This window comes from Sinohyriopsis cumingii, chromosome 18 (genome assembly GCF_028554795.1).
Source record: "Sinohyriopsis cumingii isolate HCF-2022 chromosome 18, ASM2855479v2, whole genome shotgun sequence".
NCBI lineage: Eukaryota > Metazoa > Mollusca > Bivalvia > Unionida > Unionidae > Sinohyriopsis > Sinohyriopsis cumingii.
The window spans coordinates 13,521,752-13,535,795 of record NC_142978.1 but is presented as its reverse complement, the minus strand read 5'-3'; the positions used below and the strand labels follow the sequence as shown (position 1 = coordinate 13,535,795).

At 39.1% G+C, this 14,044-nt stretch overlaps 1 protein-coding gene across 1 annotated transcript in view; it reads left to right on the top strand.

The window, feature by feature from the left end:
* Positions 1 to 12,676, top strand: part of LOC149776125 (polypeptide N-acetylgalactosaminyltransferase 11-like) — a 96,872-nt gene extending 84,196 nt beyond the window's left edge. Inside the window, exon 13 of the mRNA XM_089942379.1 lies at positions 5,353 to 12,676. Coding sequence (XP_089798505.1) covers positions 5,353 to 5,517 — 165 coding nt within the window. The 3' untranslated portion in view covers positions 5,518 to 12,676. The remainder of the gene's footprint in view (positions 1 to 5,352) is intronic.
* Positions 12,677 to 14,044: the final 1,368 nt, after the last annotated feature.

The window sequence follows — 14,044 nt, the reverse complement described above, 5'->3', positions numbered from 1 at the left end:
AAATGTAGTGAATTAGGGTAATATAATGCAGAGAACCCTGTGGTGAATTAGGGTAATATAATGCAGAGAACCCTGTAGTGAATTAGGGTAATATAATGCAGAGAACCCTGTAGTGAATTAGGGTAATATAATGCAGAGAACCCTGTAGTGAATTAGGGTAATATAATGCAGAGAACCCTGTAGTGAATTAGGGTAGTATAATGCAGAGAACCCTGTAGTGAATTAGGGTAGTATAATGCAGAGAACTCTGTAGTGAATTAGGGTAGTATAATGCAGAGAACCCTGTAGTGAATTAGGGTAGTATAATGCAGAGAACCCTGTAGTGAATTAGGGTAGTATAATGCAGAGAACCCTGTAGTGAATTAGGGTAATATAATGCAGAGAACCCTGTAGTGAATTCATCATCATCATCATCATCATTGGCGACTCGGTCTCGAAAGACCATGCGAATAGCGCCCTTGGGGTGTTGTCTGTCTCTGTTGGCATCGTCTGCTGTGGCTGTGCAGGCCTGTATGTGAGTGACAGTCCCTACTGCAGTTGATGTAGACATACTGGGAAGTCTGCGTTACTGTGGTTGCTGCTGCGTTCTTCTTTCTCTTACGTTTCTCTGCCGCCAACTGGCCTCTCCTCGCATCAGCGACTGATATGCCATTGTTTACCATCAGTCTCCAGGTGCCTCGGTCCTCGGCCAGCTCTTCCCAGCCATCGAGTGAAATGTTGCATGCCTTCATGTCCCTCTTGCACACATCTTTGAAACGGAGTGAGGGGTGTCTGACTCTTCTCATGCCAGTGGCCAGCTGTCCATATAAGATGTCCTTTGGCAGCCTTCCATCCTCCATGTGTCGGACGTGACCCAGCCATCGAAGGCGGTGTTTAATTAGCAGGGAGTACATGCTGGGGGTGCTTGCACGCTGCAGGATCTCGCTGTGTGGAACACGGTCTTGCCAGCTGATTTTCAGGATGCGTTTTAGGCACCGTATATGGAAGGAGTTGAGCCGGCGTTCTTGCCTCATGTAGGTACTCCAGGTCTCACTTCCATATAGAAGGGTGCTGGGAACGCAGGCCAGGTAGACTCGGACCTTGGTGTGCTCTGTCAGTGCGTTGTTTTCCCACACCCTCTTCGTTAATTGAGCCATGATGGTATTTGCCTTTCCAAGCCTTCTGTCCAACTCCATATCAATCGAGAGAGTGTTGCTGATGGCTGACCCTAGGTAGGTAAAGTTGTTGACTGCTTCCAGGGTGACACCATTGATTTTGATTGAAGGGGCAATGGTGGTATCTTGCACGCTGACATTTGTTTTTTCCAAGCTGATGGTGAGACCAAACTGCGTGCAGGCAACAGCAAAACGGTCTCCCAGTCTCTGGAGAGCTTCCTCAGTGTGGGCCACAAGAGCTGCGTCATCTGCAAAATGCATCTCCCTGATGAGCACAGCTCTCACTTTGGTCTTTGAGTGCAGTCGTGCCAGGTTGAACAGCCTCCCGTCGGACCTGGTGTGTAGATATATGCCATCCGTGGACGTGTCGAAGGCGTAGGACAGGAGCAGGGAGAAGAAGATCCCAAAAAGTGTTGGTGCCAGCACGCAGCCCTGCTTCACACCACTGTTAATTGGGAAGGAGGTTGAGGAGGATCCATCATACAGGACTGTTCCCTTCATATCTGCATGGAAAGAGATTATCATGCTGAGGAGTTTTGGGGGGCAACCGATCTTACTCAGAAGTTCAAAAAGGCCCTTCCTGCTGACCAAGTCAAAGGCCTTCGTGAGGTTGATGAACATCATGTAGAGTGGTTGACCTTGCTCTCTGCTCTTCTCTTGGAGTTGTCGTAGGGAGAAGATCATGTCTGTCGTCGACCTGCCTGCTCTAAGCTGCACTGTGATTTCGGGTACACACGTCTGCCAGCAACTTCAGCCTGTTGAGTATGATGCGGGCGTACACTTTACCAACAATACTCAAGAGCAAGATCCCTCTGTAATTATTACAGTCACTGCGGTCGCCCTTGTTTTTGTAAAGGGTCACAATTGTGGCATCACGCATGTCTTGGGGGACTACTCCTTCCTCCCAGCAGTGGCAAAGTAGCTCGTGCAGTGGTTTAATCAATGCTGGTTTTCCACATTTGATAGCTTCGGGCGGGATGCTGTCACTACCTGGTGCTTTGTCATTTGGAAGGCAGTCGATTGCTTTGCTGAGCTCCTCTAAGGTTGGCACTTTGTCGAGCTCTTCCATGGTGGGCAGATTCTTTATGCTGCTGAGGGCTGCATCAGTGACTGACGTTTCTCGGGAGTATAGTTCTGAGTAGTGCTCCACCCATCTGGCCATCTGTTGCCCACGTCTGTGATCTTCTCTCCCGTCAGGGATTTCAGGGGAGCGACCCCTTTCACTGTAGGGCCTAGAGCCTTCTTGATGCCACTATACATACCTTGGATGTGTCCGGACTTGGCACTGCGCTGGATCCCTTCACACAGTTGTTGTCAGTGCTCATTCGCACACTGTCTAGCAATGCGTTGGGTGTTACTTCGGGCACTTCTGAGAGCAGCAAGCATCCGTTCATTAGGACATTTTTTGTAAGCTATGAAGGCTTTTCGTTTCTCCTCAATTTGTGGTTCCATCCTTGATAGGTGTGCATTGAACCAGTCCTGGCTGGGTCATTCCTTCTTGCCAAACGTTGACATAGCTGTACTGTAGATGGCACCCTTCATGGCGTTCCACTTGGCTGTAGCGTCGTACTCAGGCAGGTCCTGGAGAGCCTTGTTCAGGGCAGACACATACTCCTCCACCTTGGCAGGGACTGACATCTGCACAGTGTTTATGCGAGGACGTCCTTTTGGTTTTGAGCGGTGTAGCGTGTGTGGCTGTAGTCGCACTCTGCTGCTCACAAGGGCATGGTCGGAGTCACAGTCTGCACTGTGGTAGGTTCTGGTGGAGAGGACGCTGTTAAGGGCAGAGCGCCTGGTGATGACCAAGTCGAGTTGGTGCCAGTGATGAGATCTGGGGTGTTTCCATGACACTTTGTGTTGTGGCTTACACTTGAAGAAGGTGTTTGTAATGCACAGGCCATGGTAGGTGCATAGCTCCAGCAGTCTCTGGCCGTTTTTGTTGGTCTTTCCAGTACCATGATATCCGAGGCAGGTAGGCCATGACTCGTGGTCCGCACCTACTCTGCATTAAAGTCGCCGAGGAGGAATAGTGGTTCATTTTTGAGGCATCCTTTGATCTGTTCGTCCAGCTGCCCATAGAACTGATCCTTCACGTCTTCTGATGACGTGAGGGTTGGGGCGTAGACACTGATGATGATGTTGACAGGACCTGAAGCAGTGGTGAGGCGGATGGACAAGAGATGCTCAGTGCCCCCTGTGGGAGGTTCAACTGAAGCCAGGAGATTGTTTTTGATGGCAAAGCCCACTCCGTGCTGATGGGGCTCCTCAGGTTCTCGACCCTTCCAGAAGAAGGTGTAGTTTTCCTCTCTGAGGGAGCCACTAGAGGCGAGCCTGGTTTCCTGGAGGGCAGCTATGCTGATATTTAGTCTGGTGAGTTCTATATCGATGATGGCCGTCTTTCTGGTGTCATCCACTTTTCTGAGGTCGTCGGAGAAGCCTGTACACATGGTGCGCACATTCCAGCTTGCAAATCGAAGAGCTGGAGTCTTCTTTATTGGTTTCTTGTTTCTTTTGTCTGGTGTAGAATTACCATCTGCTTGTCATGCTGAACAACACACTGAGCTCCAGACACCCACTGGAGCAGGCAGATGATGGCGGGTCAACACCTTATTGACTGGGGGCTGCTCGGCTTGAGGCGGGCGATAGTTGGCCAGTGGGACACGATGATCCCTCCCACCGTCAAAGCTGACCCGTGGCGCCCCTTCCCTACGCCAATCGGGTGGGACTTATAACCCGTAAACTGTCAGCTTCCGTGTTGTTTCCTCACTCAGTAGCGAGACTGGAGTGTCCTCTCCAGGGCGCAAGCCTGGGCGTGGAGTATGGAGATCCTGGGCTGCCCAGACATCAGGATCCCCCTCTCGTCCTTGCTGGTGGGGTCCAAAGGAATGCTGAGCATGACATTTGGCACCAGTTTGGATGCAGGAGCTGCCGGAAGGAGGCCGTAGTCGACCCCCAGCCACCTTAGGGGCCCACTCCTGATTTTCTGTCTGGGTTTACTCCCGTAGCCTTTCCTTCTCCCGAAGATATCCACAAGGCAGTGGAGCCATAATCCAATGGATGGGACTTGGTTGGTTTTGAATCAGAGTTTCCTTCTCCTAGATGAACTGCCTGACAAGGCTAACGAGCTTCATCTGCCCGGGTTTGGGGTCAGAGTTTCCCTTCTCTTAGACTGGTTGCCTGCCAAGGCTAATGAGCCCAGTCTGCCCACCCAGTTATACCGCCGGGTACTCGGTCGCGCCACACAGCAAGCTCTGTTAAAACAGGGGGCACCACGTGAAGGTGCTGCTGTGGACACAATAGTGTAGGAGAGGCCATATGCAAGTAACCTCCTGCCCCGCAGAGCGAGACAGTGGTCCTGCGGCGATCACTACACCTGGGAAGGAGAGGCTATGAGAGACGCTTCACTTTCCTTTGGCAAGTGGGACGTCAGGCCCAGGCCATGCACCCCCAATTAGGGTAATATAATGCAGAGAACCCTGTAGTGAATTAGGGTAGTATAATGCAGAGAACCCTGTAGTGAATTAGGGTAGTATAATGCAGAGAACCCTGTAGTGAATTAGGGTAGTATAATGCAGAGAACCCTGTAGTGAATTAGGGTAGTATAATGCAGAGAACCCTGTAGTGAATTAGGGTAATATAATGCAGAGAACCCTGTAGTGAATTAGGGTAATATAATGCAGAGAACCCTGTAGTGAATTAGGGTAGTATAATGCAGAGATTCCAAACATTCTGACTTGGAAAACAGGATATATTGGATAAATATCATGCCTTTTGTTTTTTCAATGAACTTCAGCATGTCACATGACAAGAAAGATAATTCTAGGAAGCATTTTTCAACCAAAGAGCTGTAATGTTTCAAATAAAGTATTGGATAATTATTTATATTAAGATTCTAATTTGTTAAAAGCATACAGTTTTCTTTTTCACATTGGTAGGGTTTGTATGATGACCATAATAACTATACTTTTAGAACATCTAAATTTGGGTATGGTTTACTTTATGCAAATTGTAGACAAACTTCATTTTGTGATGTTATTGTTCATTCACATTTTTAGCATATTTTGAGCTAGCCAAGCATTCATTCACCCAACTTAAAAACAACCTGCATTGCCATTTTATTCTGGTATCAGCATTGTTGCATTTACATGTACATAAGGGTGATCATAAGTTTGGATGACATTACACTGTTTATTTTCAGAATCAAGTATCACAGCTATATAATCCGGCTAGTGGAAAGTGCCTAGTTCCATTTCATGATGCAAGGACAACCTACTTAACCGTTGATATCTGTACCGATAATCCAGAAATGAGCTTTAAGTTGCAGTCCAATGATAAGATTCCTCATGGCCAGTTGACGATATGATGAATGCACAATTTCATAATGAATACAACCTTTTATATGAGACTCTATATTTTCAGAGGAACAGGAGTTGTTTCCCTTGTTTCTTGAAAGTTCTACTGCTCTTCGTATTTAATCACGTGCAAGGCTCACTTTTTCAGTTGACAGTGATGTCAGAGGTGACCTTTTTGTCTTGCCTGTGAAGAATAGGTGAGACATAGGGATCACTGCACCTCAGGCATGGTCATTGTTGTTGTTGTTGGCATCAAGGTCAAGTTATTGCATTTAGCTCAGTTGCGTTTAGTTCAGTTTCTCGGACACCATTGTATATACTGTCATGAAACTTGGTGTGTGCATTCATCTTGGAGAATACAACTGCCACAGGCAAAAGTAGGTCCTTGTGACCTAGTTTTCATGATCCTGCAATTTTTAAGTTTCATTTTACTTAGTTTGTTCGAAACCATTGTAGGTATAGTCTTGAAACTTCATGGGTATATTTAAAATGGCAGATATATCCCAACCAAGCAAAAGTAGGTCAGTGAGACTTAATTTTTATGTTCCAGCAATTACGTTAGCTTTCAACATTTAGTTCAGTTTGACACTGGTGTGTGTGTGTTATCACCTTAGTGACCTTCTGAAATCGTGACAGTGAGCTGCTTCTCTTGCTCTAGTTACTATGCCTTGGATTATGCCATGGTGGAGCAGGTGAGACAGCATTCTGTTCAAGTCTTTCTGATTTTGGTGTCAGAAATGCAATTTTGGCAACAAGGGTCACACTTGCACACTATGGAGCAGTATGGGTGAAATAGTCACTCTTGTCAGAGAAAATTTGCTTCAACACGGGAAAGTCAAACTAACTTTGCTTAACATGAATAGATACCTACACCCCCCCCCCGAACTTTGCCCATAACGGTGAATCTTTCCAGGTTTTTAGATACTTACGTTGACCGGTGTAAAACAGTTGAAGCATGCATTAAAGTAAATTTTTGCTCTGATTTTTATTGCTTTTGATGCACTCAAAATCACACCAAGTTTTTATTTTATTGCCAATGATGCAATGTGAAACTAACAAAAGGGAGCAAACTCTCAAGTTTTTCCAACCCCAACCCCTAAACCAAGTTCTGACTTTTAAAAACCAGTTCTGATTTTTAAAAACAAGTTGAGAGGTTAATGAATTCATTCCATATTTCTCTATAGGTAGCGGGATGTACTGATTTGCCATTCGATGTATAGTAACTTATTTTTTGGAACAGTTACCTGTTTTCAAGGTTACCATGTAATGCTGTTTATAAAGTTCTGCAGCAACTTTTTAGCTTATAGATGTAAAATTGCCGACATGTTTCCTTTTTTAAAAAAAGAAGCATGTTGATATACAGCTGTCTCTTAATTTTTTTAAAAATGGGGACAATATTTTTACACACCAGGTTTTCTGGCAACAGTATTTTTGTTACTTATAATTGGTCTTGAAAGTCTGTGACTGTTATTAATTTAAATGGGATTTATAATCATGTTTTGTGCTTTTTATCATCATTTAGAATGGTCATTGCATCATTTTTCAATACCTGGCTCAGTTTTATATGTACTTGGCAGCTGATGAATTGCTATTGAATCATCTTTGCTAGCCAAGGTTGTACATGGCAGCTGATGAATTGCTCTTGAATCATCTTTGCTAGCCTCCTTGAGCTTTGACATTTGGTTGATAATATTTTTGGGCCTTATGCCAACAATTTCTGGATTCCATCAGTTAACTCCCCTAAAATACATGAACCAGTTTAACAGCTTCAAACATTGAAAAATTACTTATCTCATATTAGACCAGTATAGTTTGGTTGCAATGGCTTTTAGCTGGCACAAAGCCCCAAAATCACTTTTTGATTTGTCAAAGTGCAGAGATGGTTACAGGTATGAACCTTGGGATGTAAATTCAGAAGTCGCCTTAATGTTGCGAAGTATTTTCAGGTCTGAATTAAAACAATGGATATTATTTAAGTGTTTTTATAGCAAAGTATTGTTACTTTGGACACATATATATACATGCAACCTGGATATTTACCATATCAGGAAAACCATAATTGGGGTTTAAATACAATGAAGATTTGCATACTGCTGGATTTGTTACAAGAATCGAGATTCAGTTTGGTCCAATTCACTGTACTGATATGACCAGCTATATAATTGTAAATTTACAATTAAAATATATCATCTTTGCTTTAAAAGAAATGTTCCAGACACACACAGACATTTTTATATAGGTATTAAAGGTTGGGCGTAAATTTCATACTTTTTGTTCACACCCAGGCATGATTTTATAGTTTTGAATAGCCCTATACCTGTTGAATTCATACATCATTTTACTGTTTTCCATAACACTTTATTAACTCGTTTTCAGCTGCCTTCATTTAAAACCACTGGAATTTATTAGTATTTAATTTTTTTTATTTTTCATTTTTAATTAAGTTTCCTTGAAGTTTTTGCACAGTAACATCTTGTGCACAAGTTAACATTATAAACTTACTTTAGAAATATAATAACTTTCAAGTTTTGTCTCATGTTTTATAAGTTTTAGGAAAACAACTTTACAGTCATTTTATATAATTGTTATTTATGTACTGAAATACTTAATACAGTCACAATTTTTTTCCGTATCACGAAATATTTGTCATTCTTTTATCATGATGAATTACAGGTCTTTGATTCTGCATTATGGATGCATGTATGTTTCTCACCCTTTCACATTTATTAATTAATGATATTTGCACTTAATACACATGTATACAATTAGAATCTATGTGCACCAATTTTTTATTTTTAGAGAGAGGGAGAGAGAGAGAGAACAGCAGAGTCATTATTGAGTTAATTTTGTAATCATTTAAGATCATTCCAAAAAGTTTCACCAGTTTCATGTTCACTAGTTTCAATCTCTTCATGATTATGGCACAGTGTCCATTCTCTTTTACTAAATATAGTTTGAATTACAAATATTAGTAACAAACTTTATGATCTTACTAAAATTAGTGACAAGGTATATTTTGATCCAATCACCTTTCAGTTCATTTTGAAGGGAACGAATTCTATTTAGGTGAATGATTAGATCTGTTGTTATCTCTCATGGATATTGTTCCACGGAGGTTGTATTTGTAAAGAATAAGAGAAAATACTTTTACTAGGAAATCACCACAATAAATCAGTAATTCCTCACGTTTTAAATGGATGTGTGATTTCGCTTGTGACATAAAAAGAAAATATTTCCATCTGATACTTGGTCTTCATACTCATATAATTTGTATCATGGTATACTAGGGTTTCCTTTTTCAGCTACTTTAGTCCTTCATATACAAGACACTGAGTTCTCTGGAAACTTTATGTTGATTTGGGTTAGGATTTGTGATGGGTGTAATACAGTGGTTCCCTACTATAACACCTCTCTGTAGACTGTCTTGTATGGTCATGGATCCATTCAAATTAGCAGCATTTTTGCTCCATTAATTTGTGATATATTTGTTTTTGGCTCATGAGAACCAATTATAACGTTATTTTGGTTCATTAAATACTCAGTTTTTGGATCTTGATGCACTATATATATATATAGGAATCATCCTTGTTATAACATTCCTCATTATAATGTTCTCATAATATGTGACATTGATGGTTCCCCAAGTGGTGTAAAGAGGGAGCATTATATTGAGTAATGTACAGAAATATCTTCAAAATTATGTGGTGATCAAGAGTGGCTATTTACCTGAGATATTTACAGATTTGATAGTTTTGCTTTCTTAGAATTTTTAATGAGTTTTAAAATTAACCAAACTTTACAAGTTGCAACTGAAATTTTCAAATAAAAATTACATATTGATATCTTACTCAATGTATTTTTTGGCAAATGTGTACAGAATGACATATTTTCAATGTGCAATGTGTTAACCTTTAAATGCATACATGATGTACATTGTTTTTAGATATTCATTCATTGTTCTTGCTCAAGACTTGTAGAGATTAAGCAGTTGAGGAGTTGAAGATATTTAAAAAGTGTTGTATCCTTTTTCTCATAATCATGATTCAGTATCTTTTCACTGTGCTTCTAACTCGATATCTGCCATACATACTTCCTTGTGAGTTGAGTCAAACTGAAAACAACAATGATCCTGATTTACTATAGCATAATGCAGATCAGGGTCTCTGTTGTTTGTTCTACTGATTAGCATTGTGTGTTAGCAGATCAGGGTCTCTGTTGTTTGTTCTACTGATTAGCATTGTGTCAGCAGATCAGGGTCTATGTTGTTTATTCTACTGATTAGTGTTGTGTATCATCAGATCTGGGTCTGCATAGTTTGCATTTGGACTTGACATAGTGAGTCAAGATGGTAAATGCAACTTCAGGATGCATGAACAGTTATCACAACTGGTATTTTTTTTATTGTTCTTGCTGATTTAAAATATTAAACGTAAATTGAATATGAATTGATCCTATACTATAAATTACTAAGCTTTCTCAGTCCCAGTGTAGAACATACTCTTCCCTTGGACCTTAAAAACATCAAAAAATACCAAACCATGAACCAGTATTTTGTATCTACAGAACCTTGACTTTATTAAGTTCTAATTTCATTGCAAGAGTAAAAATAAGGTTTTAAAAGATAATTTTTGAAGTCGTAATTTTTGTTTAATTTCTTTCACTTGGACACATAGGCTTAAGTTCTTGCCTGGAGTTTTAAAGATAAAAAAGTTCCAATTTCATAAATTAATGTGTATGTAAAGTGAATGGAGTAAAATATTTTTAACTTGCTACACTTGGAATGAAGGTATGCAGTTACATAAAGGACTTGAAAAGATTTCTTGTATCTAAGGTCCACATCGTGTTTTTCAACAGCAATGATTTAGGTAACCTTTATATCTGTCTTAGTCTGTTGCTTATTTCATTTTGTGTTCGTTATTCCAAACTCATGCAATACTTGCAGAACAAAATTAATTTTAATCCTGAAGAATTACACATATCAACAGAAATCAAATTTATTATCAAGCATTATGAATAGCCAATTGCTTCGCTTGTGATAATGAAGCAGTTTAATGCAAAATTCCTAGAAGTTCAGTCTATCTTTAGTACATTTTTGTTTATTTCTAATACTGTAATTTCTTATGAGAATTACTACAATGCAAAATGCAGATGCAATATCATTGGGGTAATCTTTGGAATGGCGATGACTCTTTCATATTTAGTAGTCATTCCTTACTGCACTAAACTTTGTTTATATTACAGCTGTACACTGTTTTAGTATAACTGTGTCTAATACCATATTGCAAAACTTTGTAAGAAATAGTAATGGAGAATGTGAAAGAGAACTTTTAAGAGTTGGGTGGGCTTTTCAATGATTTTGTTGAGAGCACGTGTGTGCTGACAAAATAATATTTATGTTGCAGTTAAGTATCCTGTACCAGTACAGTTTATGATAATACATTTTTCTCAGACTAATTTCGAAATTCATTTGTGATTAATATCATTATATCCAAGATTCGTGTGCTTCATTATCAGTGTGCTTTGTTAATAATCAGTAAATATTCCACAGTTATATTCCTAGATGTCTAATTCATGTACATTCAGTGGTCAGCGTATCTCTGAAGCTTACTTGAACAACCAAAATGCTGTAAAACTATAGTTTAATCCATGACATAGTTACATTAAAATCGGCAGGAAAAGCTTAAATGGAGGGATGCATGTAATGTTAAAATAAGGGAAAATAATTTTTTTATACAATTATACAACTAATTTTGTGTGAAATAATCTGCTGTAAACATTATTTTGGTAAATGACTACTTTGTTAGTTGCAAACGTAAGAGATGGATCTTGTCCTTCCCTCTGTAAGATAGTTTATCCATTCTAACCTCAGTAGCAGCATCTTGTAAGATGTTATTAACTACTAATGAGTCATTATGATGTCGAGTTGTACTGAAGGGAAAAAATGTGTGACACTATTTTTTATGTTAATTTTCAATATATCATATATGCTTCCTTGCAAGTCAGATCATTTGCAGACTCCATAGACTGGATCTGCCATCACCTAATGTATTGCCAGATCTAGGTATATGCAGTTTGTTAAGATTAATTAGTAAAACGAATCACATGATGTTCTGGTGCATTATGTGGCAGCAGATCTGGGTCTGTATCGTTTGCAGTTGGATCTTACTTGTATGGGAGTATAGATGGTACCACTATTTCATTTGTCTAAAATATAACATGGGTTTTTCAATGACCTGCTAATCAATTTGTAGCATGGTATAGATTATACTTTATATCAGACTGCCACAATATAGATACAGATTGGCCATTGCATAATGCACAGGCAGATCAGGATCTGTTCTTTGTTTCACTAATTAGCCTCAACAAATTGCATAGACCCAGATTTTCTGGAATATTATGCAGTGGTAGATCTGGATCTGTGCAGCTTGTAGCTCTGTTTGACTTGTGAAAAAACATTATATAGAGAGAGAGAGAGAGAGAGAGAGCTCCTGTAATAATAGACATTCATTATTATCTCCCCTGAAATAGCTGTCAATCACTGAAATGGTCAGCTCTTAATTAAAACCTATAGCAAATGTTCAGTGCACTAAACGTTTAGATTTCTTTTCCATCTTGTGCATCTAATTATCATTATTAGAATGTAGCCCAAGATATATTAAAGATATTTTTGTTGCCCAATGTTGACTTTTTATAAATTAATAGCCCTGTCAATGAACAACTCCATGGATTGTCAACCACAAAAAAATAGCCCTGTCAGTGAACAACTCCATGGATTGTCAACCACAAAGACAGAGTCTCCTTTTTATAGGGGAGGTAATTTTGAGAACTGAAACCACGAGGATCCTGCTCATTTTTAATCAAGTTGCTAAGAAGAGTAGCTATTTGTTTATCCTAAATGACTTTTTTTTAAAAACAAAAAATCCTAAACAGATTTACATGTTGTCACAGTATTTGTTGCATAGTAAGTGATTTTACTGTTAATACGGTATATGTCATAATTTAATTGACCAAATTCAATGTTGTTTCATTTGTATATTTGTTGATTGTGTATTATCAGTGCATACTTTTGTTTCCTTTCTCATCATAGTAATTATTGTATGGATCATTTCTTACTATCAATGCAAATCATAAATATTTCTGGTAAGAAAATGAATTAAAACATATAACGCATTTATTTTGGGTTCTTATTCGGATAATTTAATTCTCCTTTGATAAGTGAACACTGGTAACTTGTTTTAATATTTGAGAGTTTTAAGCCCAAACCCTTCTGTTTAAATTGACAAGGTGGATGTATTGCTTTTATTATATGGTTAAGTATATAGATAGGTCAAGGATTGTTATGGTAGTTTAATGCAGGCTTCGTAATTAATACAGGGAAAATGACTCGTAGATTCCAAATGCATATAAATTGTTACTTGTCAACCTTTTATGCCCCTCACTGTATATATATATATATATATATATATATATATATATATATATATATATATATATATATATATAGCTACCCTTGTCCATTTGTCTGTCTTTCAATCTGTTTATCATACCTTGGTGAAGTTTTGTGCTTAGGTGTTTCCAGAACACTTCTGACTGCAGGCACCTGCAACATTATGTATGGATGTGTTGTGGTACAGTTCTCTCCTATCTCTTGTATAGGGGGAAGATGGGTATTCCTTTGATAAGGTACTTCATTTCTAACTACATCAAAGCTGTTTATCAAAAACCTGCCGACTTATTAATCTAACTGTAATGGGTTGTTTATTGTGATCTTTTTGCCTCAAGCTTCGATTCCTTTCACAATGGGGCTGAGTGATCTCAGATGCTTGCCTTTACAAATCAATGACATCTTACGTCTCTCCGCATGGGTTTTATCACCTTGGCTGGGCCAACATGGGTATGTAAGAAATCTTTCCAGTAGCTTCCCATCGGTCAGTGGCTCTTCACAGTGTTTTCTTGGTTTATTACTTCACCAAATATACTGGCCACCATGTATAGCCTATCATTTACTGAAAAATGGCATTAAACCCATAACAACCAACCCTTTCACATTGTTACCTCTGTTAGGTGCTCTCCATTTCTTGCAAATAATGTGTTGTCTCACAGCAAGGGGGCATGGTCCAAATAAATAGTTTGGAAAATGAACCAAATAGTGAACTAAAAAATTTTTGCAAAAATTCACTCAGGTATTGTCACTACAGTTTGTTGAGTTTCAAACAAACATAAAAAAAACCATTTCACAGCAGATGGTGTGCACCAATTCCTTTCTGGAACCAGTTACTGCATTGAAACTGCCAATAAAAAAATATTCATTTAACGTACTAAACATTTTGTCTCAATAATTGCAAAAACAGTGCACAGGCTCAAAAGTAATGATCACTCGTAAACTTGTGCAGTGGGGCAGTTGGTTCACACCCTATACTTTTACCTTTTATTCTGTTGTGTATATTCTTCCTGAAGAATAGTAAAGGTGATTCTTTGCACACCAAAAAAAGAAATGAAGAAATAACAAAATTAAAATTACACAAGCTTGTCAAGGTA